The sequence below is a fragment of the Notechis scutatus genome, chromosome 3 (genome assembly GCF_049901735.1).
Source record: "Notechis scutatus isolate UNSWTSFEM ecotype Mainland chromosome 3, rNotScu1.2, whole genome shotgun sequence".
Lineage (NCBI taxonomy): Eukaryota > Metazoa > Chordata > Lepidosauria > Squamata > Elapidae > Notechis > Notechis scutatus.
In genome coordinates, this window is record NC_142011.1 from 101271824 (window position 1) to 101294144 (window position 22321).

Below are 22321 nucleotides of genomic sequence, written 5' to 3' on the forward strand. Positions count from 1 at the left end.
CAGGTGTTATGGCTTAATTAGCTGATTAGAGTGGGACACTTTGAGCCTAGAATATTGAACCTTTTCGCAATACTCTAATTTTCTGAGATTGTGGATTTAGTGTTTTCATGAGCTGTAAGCCATAATCATCACAATTATGACAAATCATGGCTTGAACTTTCTTGCTTGGCATGTAATGAATCTATCTCATATATTAGTTTCACCTTTTAAGTTGCATTACTGAAATAAATGAACTTTTGCACGATATTCTAATTTTTTGAGTTTCACCTGTATATTATACATTATGTTAAAATTAAGTCTAAAGGAAAATCAGATGACTTAGTGAGAGAGCCAGTTAAAAGTTAAATTCAGATTTTGTCCCTGACCTGAGAATGTGAAATTATTTTCTGAAATAAATGACAATGGGGTCATTTGACACAGGCACAACCCCACTCCCCCAGCTTTTTTAAATTAATGTAATTTTAATTGATTTATTTCCAAGCAAATTCTGCAACTTATTTTGGCACTCATAAGAAAAAAGAGACAAGACTAAGAATAGAGACTGAAGGCAAATAAAAGCTCCCTATATATGAATTTAGAGAGCAAGCCCTAATTGTTAGAAAAAAATGGCACTTGTTCTCCAAAATGCTAAAACTGCAGTGAAGTTATAATACTTATTGATAATTAATGGCAACATCAAGCAGTCTTGGGAGTCTCAATATGGTGCTTAGGGAGGCAATGTGCCTGTGGATACTTTCCTTGACATCCTCCAGACTCTATTCTCATCTGATTTTCTACATTGTAAAATGCTTTTTCAATTCAGTAAACTCGAAGCTCATATGCTACAAAGCAAAGTGGCAGCTCCAACATAATCTTGACTTCAAAAAACGCCCAAATAGGACTTGGTACAATCCTACATTTTGTTTGGGAGCCCCATCTGCCCATTCAGAAAGAGGGCAAAGATAATGACAGATAGTAAAGAGACCATAGTAACCAGCTTTCTGATCAATTGATAGTGGGCAGTTTGTAAATGAGCAAGACTTCCTAATGAATACTTTACAAACATGTTCATAGTATGTTCCAGATGTGTTGTGCCTACCTCCCAAAACAATATAGGGGAGGAGGACCTACTTCTTGAAATTATGAAACCATCATAATTAGCAGTGAACTATTTTCATTTGGTATAGCCTAAATTAATGAAACCTTACCTGAGTACTTGTCCAGCTGAAAGTAACCTGATGTGGGAAGATGTAGAGAGGGGAAGACCATTCTTCAGCCAATTTATTTGGGCAGGTGGAGTGCCCATTGCTTGACATTCAATGTTTATTGAAGTGTCTAATATCACAGTTAGGGCCTCAGGTTCCTCTTTATTTTTATTGATAGTGGGTGGCACTAAAATATGTAACCAAATAAGAAAAAAAAAAACAAGTTACATGTATCAGCATTTATACTCCTCTTTTAAAATGAGTTGAAATCGTCTCAAAATCAAGGTGGAGAACTTACAGCCATCTAACTAATTTTCAGTTTTGACTACCAATAACCCCAGTCAATATGGCCAGTAAGCATTAGTTCAATGGGAGTACAACCACTGGTCTACTATGTCTATTCAGAATAAGAGCAATTATAAAACACAGTAATCACAAAAATCACAAAAAATCTGAAAAAGATTGAAAATCATGAAATAGAATAGAGTAAAATTTTACTGTCACTTTAAATGTACACTAATCAGCATACATTAAAATGAAAATTTGTTGCATTCAACTCTCAAAAGATAACCATTATGCATATATCCCCATACGCATACATATATGACACAGAGAAACATCCCAGTCTAGTTTGAATGTATAATATACATGGGGCGGAGGAAGAATCCTGTCAGTTTACAAGATGGATGGCATAAGGAACAAAGTTGTTACAGAATTTAGTAGGACCACTATAGCAGGACCACTAAACCTCCTCCCAGAGGGGACCACTTCACACACTGTGAAATAGATGTGTGGGGTTTCTAACAATACTTTGAGCTCTAAGCATGTAGTGCTTATAAGCAGTATCCTGAATAACAGGAATTGGGCTTCCTATAATCTTCTCAGCTGTCCTTAGCACTCTTTGTATGGACTTTCTATCTGAGGCACCGCTACCACCATGAGGCAGTTTACTAAAATGCTCTCAATCATGCCTCTGTAAAAAGTGATCAGTCAGAAGGAGAAAGATGTGCTCTCCTCATCCAACACAGTAAAGGCTTGCACGCTTCACTAAGGATAACGTATGAAGAGACCAAGTCAGATTATTAGTTATCTGCACCCCCAGATACTTAATACTATTGACTCCTCTACAGCTGCAGCCCTGACACAAAGTGGAATATAACTATGCTGGCTCTTTCTAAATCTTCCTAAACTGTCTCTTCAAATTTATGAATTGCATTTTGTCCTTGTACGGCCACATTTTCTGCTTCTCTTTTTTTAAACAGAATTCTCATTAAGTCATTTTCTAATGTAACTCAAAAATATTTTAAAAAATGAAGCGGAGTAGGAGTGGGCTACAAGCAGAAATATAACTGGGGCTGCTCTGCATTTGGAACAGAGCTATAGGATCAATATATGTACTTATTTACAGGTACAATTATATGCAATGTACATCATCAAAAAATGATAAAACACATGATTCTAAATACAGTACAAGTCCCAGAATACTGAACATCTGTGACTGGTAGAGGCAACTCAAATTGCTATGTTAATTATATTTCTTGTTCTTCAATAATGTTTTCTGAGAAGCTGTATTCTTATGTGGCTGACTCAGATAATTGAATCAGTCATGCGCTAGAGATTTCTTAAAATCCTCTTAGCCACAGCAAGGGAGGCTTCCTTCCTTCCTTCCTTCCTTCCTTCCTTCCTTCCTTCCTTCCTTCCTTCCTTCCTTCATTCATTCATTCATTCATTCACGCCTTTCTTTCTTTTTCTTTCTCTCCTTCCTTCCTTCCTTCCTTCCTTCCTTCCTTCCTTCCTTCCTTCCTTCCTTCCTTCCTCCCTCCCTCCCTCCCTACCATCCTCCCTCCTTCCTTCCTTCCTTCCTTCCTTCCTTTCTTTCTTGAAAAAAATCCACAGTGCTTTGAGTAGAATTGGGACTATCACAGACAAAGTGGGAGGTGTTACCCATTGCTACAGCTTCCTACTTCCTCTCACCCCATTAGATGGACTAAGAAATTTACAAGTTAAAAAGGCAATGTGAGGTGCCACAAAGCTGTCCTTTTTCTAGGACTCTAGGAGACATTCAGACAAAGCTAAATTTAGAAATCCCAAGACTCTTTATTCTGATGCAACCTCTTTAGGGTAAGATGGTTTGATTAGTTGTTTTGACTTTGCATATATTCTAACCAGCTTCCCCATGATCCAGATAAGACCACCATACCTACACAACCATAATCAAATCTGGTTAGCTGTCTGAACTACATAGAATATTTTTTTAAAAAAAAATTAAGAACAGTAGTAAACCAATGCCGAAAGGAAAGGAAAGGAAAGGAAAGGAAAGGAAAGGAAAGGAAAGGAAAGGAAAGGAAAGGAAAGGAAAGGAAAGGAAAGGAAAGGAAAAAGACTGAATATTTGGGGGGAAACTTTTCATAAATACCTTTCCCTGAAAAACATGTAGTTTCAAAGTCAATTAATTTCAGTGCTCAGGACCATTTGGGCAGCATATAGATATTAGATAGCTCAGAAACAGTTAGACTGGCTAGACAGACAGAATATTACAGAATTATTACAGAAAACTGTATTCACTATGTAGTGTTACCCAAGACTTTATCTTGTATAACAGGAGTACACCTAAGATCTCAAGGATACATTCAGCCTCACAAAGTTTTTTTTTTTATAAACAAAATTTTATTTTTTAGACAAACATACACAAACACAACATAAAAACATCAAGCCATCTTCCACTTACGTATATACAGTGTGTCGATTGCTTACAAATTGTTTTATGCATCCTCTCCATAGTCCTCACTTACAATTACTTGTTTATATTCTCATATTATCAGTCAAATATTCCTAAATACATTATTACCATTGTTAATCAATCATTTGACTATACTATTATTCATTCATGTTATGCGAGATATTTATCTTATAACAATTCATATTATCATCCTAAGTCCATCCCATAATTATAATATGATAATACATCTTTATATATTCTATATAGTTCCATTCTCCTTATATTATAAAGTTCTATGTATTTCATTACCATATTTTATTTTCTTACCATTGATAAAATAAATCCCAAATCTTATAAAATTGTTTATCTTCTTGTTCTCTAATTTCAAATGTCAATTTACTCATTTCAGCACATTCCATTATTTTCTTAATAACTTACTTCTGCATTGGTATTTTCTCATTTTTCCAATTTTTAGCAAATACAATCCTAGCCGCTGTTAATACATTTACAATCAAATATTTCAATTCCCTACTGTATATTTCAGGTAAAATTGCCAATAAAAATATCTCTGGTTTCAAGTCTATGTGTTTTTTTGTCATTTTTTCCAACCATGTGTGGATTTTAGTCCAATATCTTTTAACGTCTGTGCACGTCCACTACATATGGTAATATGAGCCAGGTATCTGATGACATTTCCAACATTTTTCAGATTTGTTCTTGAGCATTCTTGCTGTTCTTGTTGGGGGTAAGTACCACCTGTAAAACATCTTATACAAGTTTTCTTTATATGCTGTTGACATTGTTATTTTATAATTTTGAGACCACAATTTTTGCCATTTCCCTAAGTCAATCCTATATCCAAAATTTTCCCCCAAGCAATCATTGTTTCTTTAAGTTGTTCTTCTAGCTTAATTTCTAATAAATATCCATATAGTTTTTTAATCACCTTTTCATCACCTGTCAAAATCTTATCTAAGTCAGTCAGTTTATCATAAAAACCTTCTGTTTTGGAATTTTTATCATATCTAGAGCGTATATGAAAACCAATTCATCTTTATACCTTGTTCTTCTAGCTTTTGCAAAGATTTAAGTTCACCCTTTTCATTCAATATTTCACCATATCTAACTGTTTGTTCCTTTTTATATGTTATAGGATAAGAAAATGCTTCAATAGTCAATAACCAGACTGGAATTTTCAAATAACATTGCTTTTTAGTCTTCTCCCAGTTTAGTAACAAAGCCTCACATATATAATGTCTTCTAAAATACCCCTGTGTTTTAGTTCCCTTGTACCATAGGAAGGCATGCCATCCCAACAACAAATCATGTCCTTCTAATGTCAACAGTCTAGTATTTCTTAGTGTTATTCATTCCTTAACTGACATCAGGTTTGTAGCTTGATAGTATAACTCCCAATTAGGCAGGCCAAATCCTCCTCTTATTCTAGCTTCTTGCAACAGTTTTAATTTTATTCTCGCTTTCTTTCCCTACCATATATACTTCAACGCTATTTTATTTAAATCTTCAAAGTGGCCTTTCCCTAGCCTAACTGGAATTGTTTGAAAGATTGTAGGTAATATCTTAATTGTTATCTTAATTGTTTAATTAATTGTTATCTTAATTAAGATAATTTAATATCTTAATTGTTGATATTCTCCCTATTAATGATAATTGTAAATTTTCCCATTTCGCCAGATCTGTCGCAATCTGTTGTTTGAGTTTAATATAGTTATTCTCTTTAAGTGTGCTGCATCTTGCTGTCAAATGTATCCCCAAGTACTTAACCTTATTTGTGACCTGGATTTTCAAAACATCTGCCAATTCTTCCTTTTGTCTTAATAACATATTCTTTGTCAAGATCTTCATTTTATCTTTATTTATTTTCAGACCAGCTACTTTTCCATATGCCTCTATCTTTTCTATCAGTTTAAATGCTGTTTCTAATGGATCCTCTAAAATGAAAACTTGTCATTTAAATTCTTCCTTTTTAATGTTCATCCCTTTTATATATTTTTCTTCTCTAATGTTTCAATTTAACACTTCCAAAGTTAACGCAAACAACAGAGGTGACAGTGGGCAGCCTTGTCTTGTCCCTTTTCATATATCAATGGAATCCATCAATTCTCCCTCTATCATTACCTTTGCTGTTTGTTTATGATATATAGCTTCTATGGCTTGAATATATTTCTTACCAAAACCCATCTGTTCCAGCTGTAATAATATGAATCGCCAGTTCACATTGTTGAAGGCTTTCTGTGCATCTAAGAATATCAAAGCCATTTGTTTTTCAGGATGTGCTTCATAGTGTTCCAAAGTGTCCAAAATTATTCTCATATTATCTTTAATTTGTCTCTTTGGCAGAAACCCATTTTGATCAGGATGAAGAAAATTGTTCAAATATCTTTTAAGTCTTTCTGCCAATATTGAAGCAAAGATTTTATAGTCTGAGTTTAACAGGGAAATAGATCTATAGTTCTTAATTTGTTGTGGCTCAGTGTTCTCCTTTGGGACATGTGTAATATATGCTTCTGACCATGATTTGGGTATCCTCTTCTTTGACATAACTTCATTCATAACTTCTAACAATGGAAGATTCAACGATTCTTGTAATGTCTTGTAAAATTCCGCTGGAAATCCATCCAGACCTGGTGCCTTTCCATTATTTTGTTTCTTAAGTGCTTCAGTTAACTCCATCATTGTCATGTTACTTTATAGCATTATTTCAGTCTCTTTAGGTATCTGGGATAGACTGGCATTCTGCAGGTATTGTTTAACTCTTTCATCGTCTATATTCTCTTGCTCATACAATTTCCCATAGTAGTCTCGTATAATATTTTTCTTCTCTTTACTTCCATAACAAGCTTGGCCTTGATCATCTATTAATTGCGATATTTTTCTTGATTCTCTCTCCTTTCTCAATTTACATGCTAACCATCTACCTGGTTTGTTTGCGTCTTCAAAATAGTTCTGCTTCACACCCCTAATATTTTGTGCTAATTCTTTTTCCATTAATCCCATTTTATGTTTAATTGTATCCATTTTTCACTTAATGTCCTTTTTCTGTAGCAGTTTCTGTAACTCTTTTTCAAGTCTTTTATATTTATCCTCTAATGCCTTAGTGGCTTGTCTTTTCATAATATTTCTTTTCCTTGTATAGTCTATTATCAAGCCTCTGGCATAAGCCTTCATTGTGTCCCATAGATTCTGCATTGATGTATCTTTTTTTTTTATTTTCTTTAAAAAAAAATCAAATCTTTCTCCATTTTCTGTATAAAGTCTTTTTCTTTTAATATAGTATTATTTAAAGTCCATCTTCTTTGTCCTTTCCATTTAATTGTCATTGGATTATGATCTGCCCAGGTACTTGTTCCTATGTCAATTTCTTGTAGGTTAGAAATCAATTCTGTTGACATCCATATCATATCTATTCTAGACCATGATGAGTGTCTGTTTGAGTAAAAAGTGTATTGTTTGGTCTTAGCGTTTCTTTCTCTCCATGCATCTTTTAAGTTTATTTCATCTATCATTTCAAAAAAGGATTTAGGGAGAGTCTTTCTACTTTGCTTTGTTGTTTTCTGTGTTGTATAGTCCAGTTTATCATCTACTATTCCATTGAAATCTCCCATCATACAAATATTAACATAATCCAATTCAATTATTTTCATATGTAATTTTCTAAAGAATTCTTCTTGATTATCATTTGGAGCGTAGATTGCAATCAGGAGTGTTTTCATATTATTGTCCATTATTTCCACCATTAAGATTCTTCCATCATCATCTGTATAAATCAATTCCGCTATATTAAAGATACTAATCTTTAATATATAAAACCACTCCTCTTTTCTTACATTGTGTCAAAGCGGTAAATATTTTCCCTAGCTTTGGCTGTGTCAATATTTGTTCATGTTGCTTTTAAATATGTATTTCTTGTAGGCAGATTATATCAAATTTTAATTTCTCTAATTTATGGAAAGTTTTCCTTCTTTTAACAGCTGAGTTAAGTCCATTTATATTCATTGTAATCAGTTTTTTCTCTTCCATCATTATACTTTATAAGTAGGTTTTGCAGCCCTAGTAGATCTTGGTTCTCATTGTTCTCTAACTTTTACCTTTCTGCCTACTGCACCTTCTTCTTTTTCAATCACTGCTTGACAGTCCTCTTGGAATTCAATTAGTGACACTTCTTTTTCTGTCTCCTTCTCTTTCCCTCCGACGTATTCTGTATAAAATAATTCTGCTTTCTCAATTGAATCAATTCTGTGTCTTGGTTCCTGCCATGTAAACATTAAGCCTTCTGGTATCAGCCATCTGTAATTCACCTCTTTTTTGAGTAGTATTTTAGTCAAGAATTGATACTCTCTTCTCATCTCTCTCACTCTTCTGGGTACTTGTTTCAGAACTACGATCTCTTTGTATTTCAATGTTTTCTCTCTTGCCATCTGTAATATTTGCGTTTTAATAGCTTTCTTTGTAAATCTAATGTGAACTTCTCTTGGCAATTTATTTCTCATTGCATATCTTGTGAAAACTCAAAAGACCTCATCTATTCCATCCACCATCTTCTCTTGGGTTATTTCCAATGACTTAGCCAAGATTTCTATCATTATTTCTGCCAAATTTTGTCCCTTTTCTTCCTCTATATTTGGAATCTAAGATAAAATTCTGACCTGTCAATCTCCCATCCCGGCATCACACTCTTATCTTGTTTGACCACGCTTAATCTGCCATCAATATCTTCAATCTTCTTATCTCTTTATCTTCTTCAATTTTTTGGAATCTCTCCTCATACTTCATCATCATTTGTTGAATGTTCTCCACCTTTTCATCTGTTTTTCCTGTTCTTTGTTCAATGTTCTCTTTTCAATATTCTCTGTTCTTGCTTGTATGTTTTGAATTCCTTGCATAATCATCGGCAGCATCATGTTTTCCTATTCTTTTTCTTGCTGTAACATCGCCTGTATTGATCGTTGTCCTCCAGATGGTGAAGAGGTAGAAGTAGGAATTGAAGAACCAGCCGCCGTTAGTTTCCTGCTCATTTCACAAAAAATTATAAGGTTGCAAACAATCCAAAATCTTCAGGTTCACAAAGTTTATGACTAGTCCAAAAAATTGCCATTAATATGTATTGTGAACTCATGAATTAATTAGGCTCATGAATTAATTAGGGGATCTGTCAGAACCCTGACATGTATGCTTGATGTGATAAAAGAGAAGTTTTTAAATACATGGTTGTGGTGGTATTGATTGTATTTTACATCCAATTTTATATTTGTATTCCCTTTTCTCCACTTGTGCAGTTCCTATTAATAGCCAAAAATAGTTTGCTGTCCAAAATAAGTGTTTACCTTACTATATGGGTAGACTGTGACCTATGAAGCTTCTTTAGCCACAAGATTGCTGAGCATCTCCCTTCAAGCATATGCTCCATTTGACCCATATTGAAAGCAGTATTTATAAATAGTTAACATAACTTTTTTTAATTAAAAGGATTGCCCTTTAAAACAAAAACTTGATGTGAAAAACTGAAAGCTGTATTCATTTAGTTTAACTCTAATTTATCACAATTCTACTTGGACGTTTGAAAATTAATGCCTTTATAGGCAGTTCATTTGCAGATTGGGTCAATATATTATTGAAATGTCATCTACACTCTTAACTTCTTACTTTTGGTAAAAACAGCCAAAATCTATATTTTGCAAAATGCAAACAGAATTTTAATAACTTCTTTTGATAATACAAAAATTAACCAATCTAGTATTTCATAAATAAATCCAGAGGATTATTTTATTTTAGGTACTTTGAGCTATACAACATTAAACAGGAACATCTTAATTTAGTAATGATCAAATTCATTAGCATCTTAGCATGAGCTGTGGTGATGCAGTGGTTAGAATGCAGTATTGCACATTAATTCTGTCGACAACCAGGAGTTTGATTCTGACCAGCTCAAGGTTGACTCAGCCTTCCATCCTTTCAAGGTTGGTAAAATGAGGACCAGGATTGTTGGGGGCAATACACTGACTCTGTAAACTGCTTAGAAAGATCTGTAAAGCACTATGAAGTGATATATAAGTTTAAGTGCTATTGCTACTGCTATCTTTTTGGCCCCTTAAAATTAGGAAAGATTATGAGAAAGATAACTCACATTTTCTCAGAATGAAGAACAACAAACAAAACCAAAGCTCACCATATATATTCACACTGAATATCCGGTCCTCTTCCCCTGCAGGATTGGTAGCAACACAAGTATATTTTCCTCCATCACTTGTAAGAGCTCCAAAAATGTGCAGTAAGCTCCCATTTGGAGCCAGGCTGAAGAAAGAAAGAAAATCAAATACTGAATTTTTGGAAACATGTCTGTAGATCCTTCCTTCCTTCCTTTCCTCCCTCCCTTCTTCCTTCCTTCCTTCCTTCCTTCCTTCCTTCCTTCCTTCCTTCCTTCCTTCCTTCCTTCCTTCCTTCCTTCCTTCCTTCCTTTTCTTTCTTTCTAGACTCTGACTTATATGGCCACCTATCTCATATAATTATTCTAGGAAGCTCACAACAATCCATAAAAACAAAAGTGCCATTCTCACAAGAACAAACATCCTCTGATATCAACCCTTTCCTACTTTGGGACAATCTTGACCTGGATGACTGACGATCTCTGTAGACATTTCCCTTTTCTGACTGTTCTTTTGTTTGGGCTCTGCTTCACTTCCCAAAAAGAGAGTTCAACACTTAACCTGATCTGCTGAGATTCATCACTGGTGATTAGTTTCCCATCTTTTAGCCACTGAATGGCAGGTGTAGGGGTTCCACTGGCCTCACAGGAAAGTTGGATGTTTTCTCCAAGGATGCCACTAACTTCACTTGGCATTTCAGAACCAACAATATCTGGAGGAACTTTAGAATAAAAATATATCTATCAGTAATGATTGCATAAAGCAGAGAATAAAATACAATAAAAGCACAATTTATTGAAACACTGAGCCTTGTTGGAAAAGAAAAGCTCCTGAGCACTTCTACATTTCCATCTCCAATCATACCTATCCCCATACAAATTAACTCAAGGATTTCAGAAATTTAATTTAGGAGATAACAAACATTTAGTAAGAATAGATAGTGGCACATGAAGCTGTTGAATTAACTGTACTGAAAATATTTGTTGTTATATTAGATACTGATTTGTAAGTAGCTCTGGAACTACATGAGTTATTTTACATATATTTCTCAGTTTTTAAAAAAAACATAAAATCATGCATACATACTTTCAACAGAAAGAGCATAAAATTTCTTAGCTTTGCCTTCTACATTTGAAGCAATGCAAGAGTAATTTCCATTATCAGAATAGTGAGGCCTGGCAATTTGCAGCTTGTTTCCTCCTGGCAAAATAAGCAACTCATGGGTGGCAGAATTTTCTAAATATAAACAAATACGAAGAAATCAGAATATTGAAGTCTCAACAAGCTGGTTAATTTTCATTTTAGCTCTATGTCCATGCTTTGAGATCAGTTGCTATCTCTGACAGCTTAAAAAATTGTGCAGTCCTTGGTGCTCCCCGAGCTTGCAAACATTTCATTACCCAACTGGATAATACCATCAGCACGAATGTGCTGTGAGCCATGCTGGCACAGTGGTTAGAATGCAGTACTGCAGGCTATTTCTGCTGGCTGCTGGCTGCCAGCAGTTCAGTAGTTCGAGTCTCACCGGCTCAAGGTTCACTCAGCCTTCTATCCTTCTGAAATGAGACCCAGATTGTTGGGGGCAATATGCTGACACTGTAAAGCACTTACAGGGGGCTGTAAAGCACTGTCTAATATACAGTCTAAGTGCTATTGCTATTGCTACCTTCACTGGGTAATGAAACATCTGCAAGAAAACCACCAAGCTCAGAGAGCATCAAGGACCCCCTCACTTCAACCCTGAGCTACAAATATTCTATCCTGTCAACTTAAAGCATATGAGAAGGAAGGAATATAAGACATGGATCATTTGTTTGGCTAGGTCCCACAATTCCAAAATAATAGGAAAAGTGTAAGAGAAGGTACAGGCTGTTCCTTTGAGAAAGGAATGCATTACCATGATTCAAAGCATCCATCAGCGGGATAAATGATGAAAGCTTCATTGCCTATAAACTCTTTCTTTTTTGTATGGTATTGTGGCATTGTGATGGATATATAGTATTTATAGTGCAATGTTCCTTTCATCCTTATGATAAAAGCAAACATTTTTGCAGATATCTTTGATCACCATTAACCCTCACCCCAAAGCACTTCCAACTTTGAAAAAATCATTGCGAATCAGAAGAAAAATACCTTTAAAAAACATGTCCAGCAGTTCAAGAAACTAGGCTTATCTTACAGAGAATTTATATACCAATTTTGCATTGAACTCCATACTCAATGGGTGTTTTAAAGGCTGTAAAGGTAGTGCTGGGGGCTGCATGCAGTAGTGATTTGTCCAGATTTGGCTGAGAGAGAATTCATTTCATACAACTTAAATCAATTTTGTTCAGCTTAGAAGAAACATTCCCTTCCAGAAAGCTAGAAAGGTTTACACATTTTTTCTTCCCACTCAGTACAACATAAACCCTGATCACACATAACAAGCTATTCTTTCACTTCACTGAGTCTTATATTTTAAGCTCCATTTTTCCATCTTCAGTATTACCAACATTAACTTAATACTTGCCTTCTTGGGTATTAGCTTTCTAGATTCTTTGGGGGTGGGAGGGACAGAAATGCCTTTCTGTTTTGAACTTACAGCAATTTTATCTGAACCTATTCCCCATTTTGGATCTTAGAAAATCCAACAAGTAACCAATGTTACTTGAGCAAACATTACCAAGTGGTTTTCCATTCTTAAGCCAAGTTATTGATGGTGGAGGAATTCCAGTAGCATCACAGGTAAGAGTTATAGGATTTCTGATGGTTTCATTGATCCACTCTTGCTGGGGGCCTTCAATGGTAGGTGGTACTGTGAATGAAGACAGCAGGTTGATACATGCACCAAATTACCAATAATGGATTCTGGAAAAAAACAAATGGTCTTGATAGAGTCTGTACCTCATTCCTTCCGCCTATCTGCCACCACAGCTTCCTGTTGTGCAACAGGAAGTATTAAGAAATCAAGGTTTGAACATACATAACTGTCTATCCTGTCTTATGTTCAATTTGATTCACTAACTCTAACAAGGATCACTTTAATCGGTCTATTAAAAGCTTACCATGAACATTAAGATGGAAAGTTTTGTCATCACGTCCTGCAATATTTATGGCTTTGCATACATACTGGCCTGTATCAGATACCTGTGAATATAAACAAAAGGTGATATGCAATTATCTTTTTACTAATTTTAAAAAGTATCAATGCTAGCAGAGTGCCATTATAATATACAATTCAAGACAGAATACAATAAAATTAAAATGTCAGTAAATATTGGAGTAGGTTTCTTTGTAGTTCAATTGTTGAAATATTATATGAATAAGCAAACCCTTTACAGGTAATCTTTGCTTACCAGCTATTTTGTTTAACCATCATTTGAAGTTACAATGGTTATAAAAAACAGCTTTATGACCAAACCTCACATTTATGGCCATTGCAGATATAATCACATGATCTCCATTTGTCACAACTGATATATTTATAACCATTGCAGCATCCTGAGGTCACGTGATTGCAATTTGTGAGCTTTACAACCAGTTTCCAACAAACAGAAGTAATGAAGGATATGAATGTGAAATCTTGTGGTCATGTGATGTCTTGCTTAAGAACCGCAGTGATTTGCTTAACAATGGAAACAGAAGTGACATCCTAAGTCTGACATAGCCACGTGATTTTTCACTTAACAACCTCAGTGCTTAGCAACAGAGTTGCCAATCCAATTGTGGTTGACAAGTGAGGCTTGCCTGTATAACAATTAGTTTTTTTGAATACAAAGCAGTAATAAACCTAAAATGAACTGTTTACATTTTTCCAGCTTCATCTATCTATCCATGGTGGTTTTATATATGATGTATAACATTTTGAAGACCACAATTATGTGAAGTTTGGGCTAGATTTTTAAAAGTAAAAAACAAGACATATTTGTATACCTCAGACATCTTGATATGGAGTGTCTGACCATCTGCTACTATCTCCACATTGGATGAAACTGAGATCATACGGTTATTTTTGTACCAGGTGATGCTGGGAGGTGGAACAGCATTGGACTCACACTCTAATGTCACTGGCATTCCCACTCTCACATTGATTATTGCAGGAGGTATGCTGCTCTGGCCTTTAATACTTGGAGGAACTTTGAAGTAGGGAAACAAAAGAAAAAATATTTTTCTTTGACTTTTCCCAAAGAAGTGCTATGTTATTACTGACAATGAAAAAAAATTTCTCTTTAAAAGGGTGCAGAAACACACCATGAATAGTAAGGAAAGTTCTCTTAATGCTTTCTCCAGCACTATTTCTGACTATGCAGATATATTCACCACCATCAGATAAACGTGCCTTAGGAATCTGCAGTTTGCGACCACCTAAAATCAAGACAACAAAACAGTTCAAGTGAATTACTGGACCAACATCACATCATTCACTGAATTTGTATGGGATTCTAACAGAAGCTACAGAAATAAAAATAGGGACATGAATGTTCACTGAATGTTCACTGCTTAGAATGAATTAAGAACACCACTGGAGACAGCCACCAGCCACCAGTCATTTGTATCTTTAAGACTAAATTTAGAATTATATTAGGAGAACAGTCTAAAATTTAATAATAAATCTTAACTAAACAAATCACAGTTAACTATTCCGCTTTAAGTGGCTAAGGAATATATAACTGATCATTCCAAATGATTGCAACATTCTATGAAAAAAAACAACTCCACGAAATTATTTTTATATACACACACGCGTGCATTTTGCTCTATTTTTTTCTATCACCCTTGTTGAAATATTGAGAAAAGAAAAGAACTCGATAAAAACAACACACCCAGAGATCGCTCACCAGGAATAATGAGAATATTTGTGTTCAAGCTGAGAGGTTTTCCATCCTTGAGCCAACTGAGATCAGGAGGTGGGAAGCCAGTGACCTCACATGTCAATGAGATGAAGTTATTCACCACAACAGTTAGGTTCTCAGGATTAATTCCAATAATATTGGGAGGAACTGTTAAAAGATAACCATGTCCACATTTTGCAGTCTCATTTATTAAAGGTTCCTTCAGCTCTAGTTGCAAATTAAAACATTACGGTATCACTTTCCCAAACTCCAGCTGATTCTTCTACTGGGGAGATGAAAAGAGTTAAGGGAGAATATGGAGCAAGATTTCTATCACTGCCACATTTTCTCTCCACACAAACTCCCTCTTTCTTTTTTCAAAGATTTGTTTTTTTTAATCAATGACCAAAATAAAATGACTATATTTTTCTTTTCAATCTAGGTGGAACAGAATAGGGTGCCAACATATTCAAATAGTTGTCAACATGTCCCAGCTGATCAGAGCTGGAAAGCAGGTTAGTGGGTGGAGAGGGAATGGGATTTTTGCAGTATTCTTCGCCCAGGAGTGGGGAGAGAATGGAGATTTTACAGTATCCTTCCCCTGCCTTGCCCACCAAGCCACGCCATTCCCACCAAGCCATGCCCACAGAACCAGTAGTAAAAATGTTTGAATCCCACCATTGGTGGGATGGTAACAGTGCTCTGTGACATTATATTAGCTGGTTAGCTGGATGACTGTGGAAGTGTCTTGGATAACGCTGGCTCAATGGCCTTGAAACAGAGATGAGCACACACACACCCAAAGTCAGTAAAATATACTAATCATTTACTCTTTTAAGGTAATTAAAGCACACACACACCCAAAGTCAGTAAAATATACTAATCATTTACTCTTTTAAGGTAATTAAATTACCTAAGTTTTGTATCTTTGCCTAGTACTTTTTTAATTTGGAATTGGTGGTTTTCTGAAAAAAATATTTGTACAATGCATTATTTGGATAATTTGTTGTCAATCAAATTCATTTTAGATTTAAAGATCACTGCTACCTATATTCAAAGAAGATATTAACTAAAAATTTGTCCTAATTTATGCTGTGTAACCTGCATCTTTCTTGCCTTTATCCTTAACTATTTTCCTTCTGTCAGCTTAGCAGCTCAAATTCAAGCTTGCTGCTATTTTAACTTCTAAATAAATCACAGGTCTTGGCCTGATGTTTTCAAATAAATCAGGAAACATAAGCCAACAATTAAGCCATGTTGCAGTTCTGGCTTACAAGGAATACAGCAACTATCAAAGATTTATTTCTCAGTTCCAAAAAAGGAGCTAACAGGTTTCTTATTGTTTAGTGCAAACTAGTCCAGTGTTTCGGGCCAAGTGATAAAATTGGACATGACTCAACTGCTTTTAAGCATCTCTTTCTCTCTCAGTGACTAAACCATGAGATGGGAAATGTACTGAATAGAAGAGTAAAAATGCTGTTCATGTTTATGATTCTACATCCAATGAAGATCAGACCAACAAACAAGAACTAAACAATACTTAGTCAAGGAACTGCCGAATAAGCTAACAGTAAATAGCCCAACCAAAGAACTTCCAAGATCACTTCCACCAACACTGACAAGTCAAACCACTAGTGTATAAATTGAAAACAACCCAGCACTGATAATCTTGCCTAGTTTGTGTAATGAAATGTCTGCCAGTAAACGATCAAGCTCAGAGAGCACTATTTGAACCCCAAGTTACGAATATTCTCCTTTATTGGTCAATGTAGATCAGAGAAAATTTTTCTTGTTCTTATCACAGAAACAAGTTCTAAAAGCCCTCTCAAATGTTGCATTTGACATTATTTTTCAGTGCCACCCTTTAGGAATTAATTCCAAATAATAATCCAGAATGATTCTGTTCTGTACAAGTCAATTTACATACTCGTGAGCCTCGTCCGCGATTGGTTAAAACGCACGACGACCGGATTGGTCGAGCGAGCCGCACTGATTGGCCTCTGCAGTGAATCCCCGCGATTGGTGGAAACTAATCGCGGGAGATTCAAGCGGTGTCATTGGCGGCTCGCCGCGGCTCGGAAATAAAAGCAGTTTTTCCCTTCAAGCTTAAGCTGTATCAGGAGCCAATAAAGAGCTGAAACAAAGTCACTGACTCCGAGCTTCCTTTCTCGACGGACACGACACTGGCGACGAGGGTGGGATCCAGAGAATAACCACCGAGCACGTGTCCAGAGGAAGACAAAGACCGACGAGATGGCCAGCATGACCCCACCAGCACCCTTCAACCCCGCTACCGAGGACTGGGAATCGTACACGGATAGATTCCTGATGTTCCTCGAAAGTAGCAATTTGAAGGATGCGAACGGGCAGAAGAAAGGGCCGTCTTCCTCACACACTGCGGGCCCGCAGTGTTTAAGATGGCCAAAGCCCCTCGCGAAGCCCGAGGACGTGAAGGCGATGGACTGGGCCGATCTCGAGCCACTCCTTCGGAACCACTACGCCCCGCTGTGCCCATCCTCATCCGGCGGGATGAGTTCTATCGGCGAAACCAGCGGCAGGACGAGAGCATTAGCGACTTTATAGCGCCCTCGAGACCTAGGGGATGTGCGAGTTCAGGACCTGGACGATGTCCTCCGAGACCGCGTGGTCCTAGGCCTCAGGGATCAGGCACTAAAAAGTCGACTGATGGCGAAAGGCAACATCGACCTCGGGACGCCTGGCCGAAGCTTCCGCAGCCGAAGCCACCCGGAAGTCAGCAGCCAGACTTCGGAGGGCAGACAACGGGGACCACACTGAAACCCCGAGACAAGCCGACGAGAAACCACCACACACCACGGGACCTGGACTCCGCCTCCGATACCACGGACGAGGAGGAAGACGTCCACCGACTACAAACAGGACGAGACCGGCGAGATCAACGGGGTCGTAAGTCGGGAACCAGTGCGCCGGTGCGGGGAAATCACCTTCGATCCGAGTGCCATTTTATCGACGCGATCTGCCGGCATTGCAACAAGAAGGGTCACATCGCCCGAGTCTGCCGACTCAAAGACACACAGCCCCGCCGGCGAGAACCAAGCAACCGGGACGAGACGACACCCCCGAGACCAGAGATCGCCAAGCCGACTATCGCTGGAACCGAGACAACCGAGGACGACGGAGCGGGAAGGCCGACAGAGAGAAGAAACCCACCAGACGGTCACCATCGGCCATGCCGAAACCACGGATGCCCGGAAGGTCTACGTGGAGGTGAGCATCGAGGGCGAGCCATGCCGGATGGAGGTAGACTCCGGATCCTACCTCTCCATGGTCGCCTGGAAAGAACTCAAGCGCCTGGTGCCAAACATCCAGAAAAGAGGACTGGAGAACCAGAAGCTGATCATCAAGGACTATCAGGGGAACCGCATCCCCGTCATTGGGACCGGACAGTTCGAGGTGACTTTCAAAACCGCACCGCGAAACTTCCCCTGACTATCGTGGACCGGAACCGACCCAGCCTCTTAGGACTCCAATGGTTTGCGCCACTGGGATCGAGGTCACGGGAATAAACCACACCACAGAGGCCGACTGGGAACAGCAGCTGGCGAGGGACTTCCAAGAAGTATTCGACGGCACCCTAGGCAAGTACAAAGGGCCCCTATCTCTTTTAGCCTAGACCCAAATGTCGCCCCATACGCCTAAAACCCAGACGGGTGCCTTTTGCACTCCGGAAGAAAATAGACGAGCAGATTGACAAGCTCGTCAAACAGGGGGTTTTGCAGCCAATCGACCACGCCCGGTGGGAGACCCCTATAGTCACCCCAGTCAAACCAGATGGGTCAGTAAGGATCTGCGGGACTATAAGGCCACCCTCAATTGCGCCCTGCAACAAAGCGCCTACCCCGTCCCAGTAGTGCAACACCTATTACACTCGCTGGGGGGCAAGGTCTTTGGGTTCGACCTGGCGCAAGCCTATCAGCAACTGCCGGTCGATGAAGAAACCGCCGAGGCGCAAACAATAGTCACCCACCGGGAGCTTTGGTGTAACCGACTCCAGTTTGGAGTCAGCGTAGCCCCAGGAATTTTCCAGAGCCTCATGGAGAGACTGCTGCGAGGAATCAAGGGGTGGTTCCCTATTTTGACGATGTATTGGTGTCAGCAGCCAACCAGGAGGAACTAGAGGGTCGCCTAAGGGAGGTACTAGAAAAATTCAAAGGGGCCGGGCTAAAGGTGAAGAAAGAGAAATGCCAGCTATACACAGAGCAAGTCGAGTTTCTGGGGTACCTCCTAGACCGACATGGCATCCACCCAACCGGGAGCAAAGTCAAAGCCATAAAGGAAGCCCCCACACCCAAGAACAAAACAGAGCTGCAGGCATTTCTGGGACTGTTAAATTTTTACAATGTGTTCTTGCCCCAAAAAGGCGACCGCGGCGGAGCCTTTGCATAGGCTCCCTGGACAGGACGGCCAAATGGACCTGGGGAAAACGGGAGGACACCGCATTCAAGAATACCAAAGACCTGCTCACCTCGGATGCCGTTCTCATTCAGTATAATGAGACCCTACCCATCGCCGTCACATGCGACGCCTCACCATTTGGCGCCGGCGCTGTCCTCAGCCATACACTCCCAGACGGAAAAGAAGCACCCATCGCTTTCTTTTCAAGAACACTCAGCAAACCCGAAAGAAACTACAGCCAATTAGATAAGGAGGCACTGGCCATCGCCGCAGCAGTAAAGAAGTTCCACGAGTACCTCTACGGCCGCCGATTCACCCTCATCACGGACCACAAGCCGCTGCTGGGCATCCTGGCGGGGAACAAGGCCACCCCGAACATCCTATCCCCCAGGATGACAAGGTGGTCTGAGTTCCTCGCCGCTCACGACTACCGGCTCACACACAGACCCGGTAAGACGATCTCCCATGCAGACGCGTTGAGCCGCTCACCGCTTCCCGACCTAGACGACGATCCAGCTCCCACGACGACCACCCTCAGCATAGAGACATTGCCGGACCTACCCATAACCGCGTCAGACATTGCCCGAGAGACTAATAAAGACAAGCGCCTGGCGCGGGTATTACATTGGGTAGCAAAGGGATGGCCAGAGAAAGACAACGATGATGCATTCAGGACATTCAAACCGGCAAACAGAACTGTCACTACAGAAAGGTTGTTTGTTATGGGGGACAGGGTGGTCATACCGGAAAAAACTACAAGGGAAGGTATTAAAATTATTACACGAAGGGCACCCGGGATTGTGAGGACTAAAGCTTTAGCCAGAAGCTATGCTTGGTGGCCAGGTATGGACAAGGAGATCGAGGCCTGGGTAGCCAAGTGCTCGCGCTGCCAAGAAACCAGACCAAATCCCCGCAGCACCAATTTTAGAATGGGAACGCCCAGGGACCATGGTCGAGACTCCATATAGATTTTGCCGGGCCCACAAAAGGAACACATTCCTCATCACGGTGGATGCTTACTCCAACTGGTTGGAGGTAAGCAACATGAAGACCACCACAACAGATGCGGTAACCAAGGTCTTAAACAAACTCTTCGCAACCCACGGCCTCCCGGATGTCATCGTGTCAGACAACGGACCCCAGTTCACCTCGCTGGAATTAAAAATTCCTAGCGGAACGAGAGCATACGACACGCACTGACAGCGACGGCGCATCCGGCGGCCAATGGTAGCAGAACGGATGGTTCAATTTACAAAAAGAACCATCCAAAAGATCGAACACGGGACATACAAGAAAAAATAAATAAAATGCTCCTAATACAACATATCACCCCAAACACAACGACTAACAAAAGCCCGCAGAATTACTAATGGGGAGAAAAAACTAAGGTCACCACTCGACAGACTACACCCCACATACAACCCGGAAAAACCCCGGACTCATCTAGCAAGCAACGGGTTTTTGCACCAGGCGACGCAGTCTATGCAAAAAACCTCACCGGAGACCCACTATGGGTACCGCAACTATAACCCAACTGACAGGACCCCACTCCTACCGCTACAGACAACCGACGGACAAACATGGAAACGCCACATCGATCAAATAAGATCAAGAACAAAAACACAACCGACACGCAACCAAACACAGACGACCCCGATAACACAAACCAAGAGGGGAGGGAAGATACAGGGGATCAAATAGGAAATAACCAGCAATACTCACCAGTCAACAGCCAGCCCGAAGTCTCACCAGGAAGGAACAGCCAGGCTAGCTCAACCAGCCCGGAAAGACCAGGCAGGAGCGGCGAAGTCGCAGCTCGACCAACCCGGGTAGACCGGGAGGAGCTGCAACAAGAGGCCCAGCGACACCTTCCAGGGGGTTCCATCGACAGGGCCAAGAGAAACAGAAGTCCCGACCGAACCGGCCGGGAACCAAACAACAACTAAGCTGCGCAAGTCAAGTAGACAAGTACGAAGCCCCGCCTACCTCACGGGACTACGTTACGAGGACCGAACCAAGAGGGAGGGTGTTCTGTACAAGTCAATTTACATACTCGTAGCCCCGTCGCGATTGGTTAAAACGCATACGGCCGGATTGGTCGAGCGAGCCGCACTGATTGGTCCCGCTCACGAATCCCCGCGATTGGTGGAAACTAATCGCGGGAGATTCAAGCGGTGTCATTACTGCCGCCGCGGCTCGGAAATAAAAGCCGCAGTTTTTCCCCTTCAAGCTTAAGCTGTATCAGGAGCCAATAAAGAGCTGAAACAAAGTCACTGACTCCGAGCTTCCTTTCTCGACGGACACGACAGATTCTGCATTCTTGGTTTTCATTTCTAGATTTATCTTTCCTCATCTTTTCTATTCAGACTTTATAATTTCTGTATCAAATCATACTGTATTGTTTTCCCTGAAACTTGCTCTAGTGCTTTTTATGTTTACTGTATGATTTTAATTCTCCTAATTTAGTAACATTCTCAGTTTATGTGTTATTCTACTTCCTCTGATGTCTATTTTGAGTTAGCATGCTAGTTCTTTTGTAATAAACAAACTGCTCTCTTTCAGAGCTCTGTGGTTTATGCTATCAGATTTTTCTTAAACATATATGTTCAATTCATACATATACACACATACATATAAAATATGGACTCATGTATGCAAATCAGCAAAAATAAAAATATAGTCTAAGCCAACAAAAATGAAGATAGTATGTTACTGCTATTGTATTGGCTAGGCTAAAAAGTTTAAAAATAAAATAAACATCACAAACTAGAAAATGAAATCATAGCCTTGAGGCAATACTTGAAAGAACATTGTTTGAAAGAATCAAGATTTGTTGATCTAAATGTGGAATAAGCAGGCTTAAAACAATTGGAACAGAAGCATTTTGTTCTCAATATGGAATACTTGGAACAACCATATCAAGCTATAACCAGGAGCTTTATTGATTACTTATTCCATTGGCCACCTCTCTAAATTAACCAGCATCATCACTTTGGGGAATTACTTTGT

At 39.2% G+C, this 22321-nt stretch overlaps 1 protein-coding gene across 2 annotated transcripts in view; it reads right to left on the minus strand.

Annotated features, from left to right (window-relative positions):
* HMCN1 (hemicentin 1) overlaps positions 1 to 22321 on the minus strand; it is a 240336-nt gene that overhangs the window by 58777 nt on the left and 159238 nt on the right. For both annotated transcript variants that reach the window (XM_026669149.2, XM_087960847.1), the window contains 9 exons: positions 14885 to 15046; positions 14298 to 14411; positions 13980 to 14182; positions 13112 to 13193; positions 12730 to 12861; positions 11154 to 11303; positions 10629 to 10788; positions 10091 to 10215; positions 1188 to 1371 (listed from right to left, as the gene is read on the minus strand). In XM_026669149.2, coding sequence (XP_026524934.2) covers positions 1188 to 1371; positions 10091 to 10215; positions 10629 to 10788; positions 11154 to 11303; positions 12730 to 12861; positions 13112 to 13193; positions 13980 to 14182; positions 14298 to 14411; positions 14885 to 15046 — 1312 coding nt within the window. The remainder of the gene's footprint in view (positions 1 to 1187; positions 1372 to 10090; positions 10216 to 10628; positions 10789 to 11153; positions 11304 to 12729; positions 12862 to 13111; positions 13194 to 13979; positions 14183 to 14297; positions 14412 to 14884; positions 15047 to 22321) is intronic.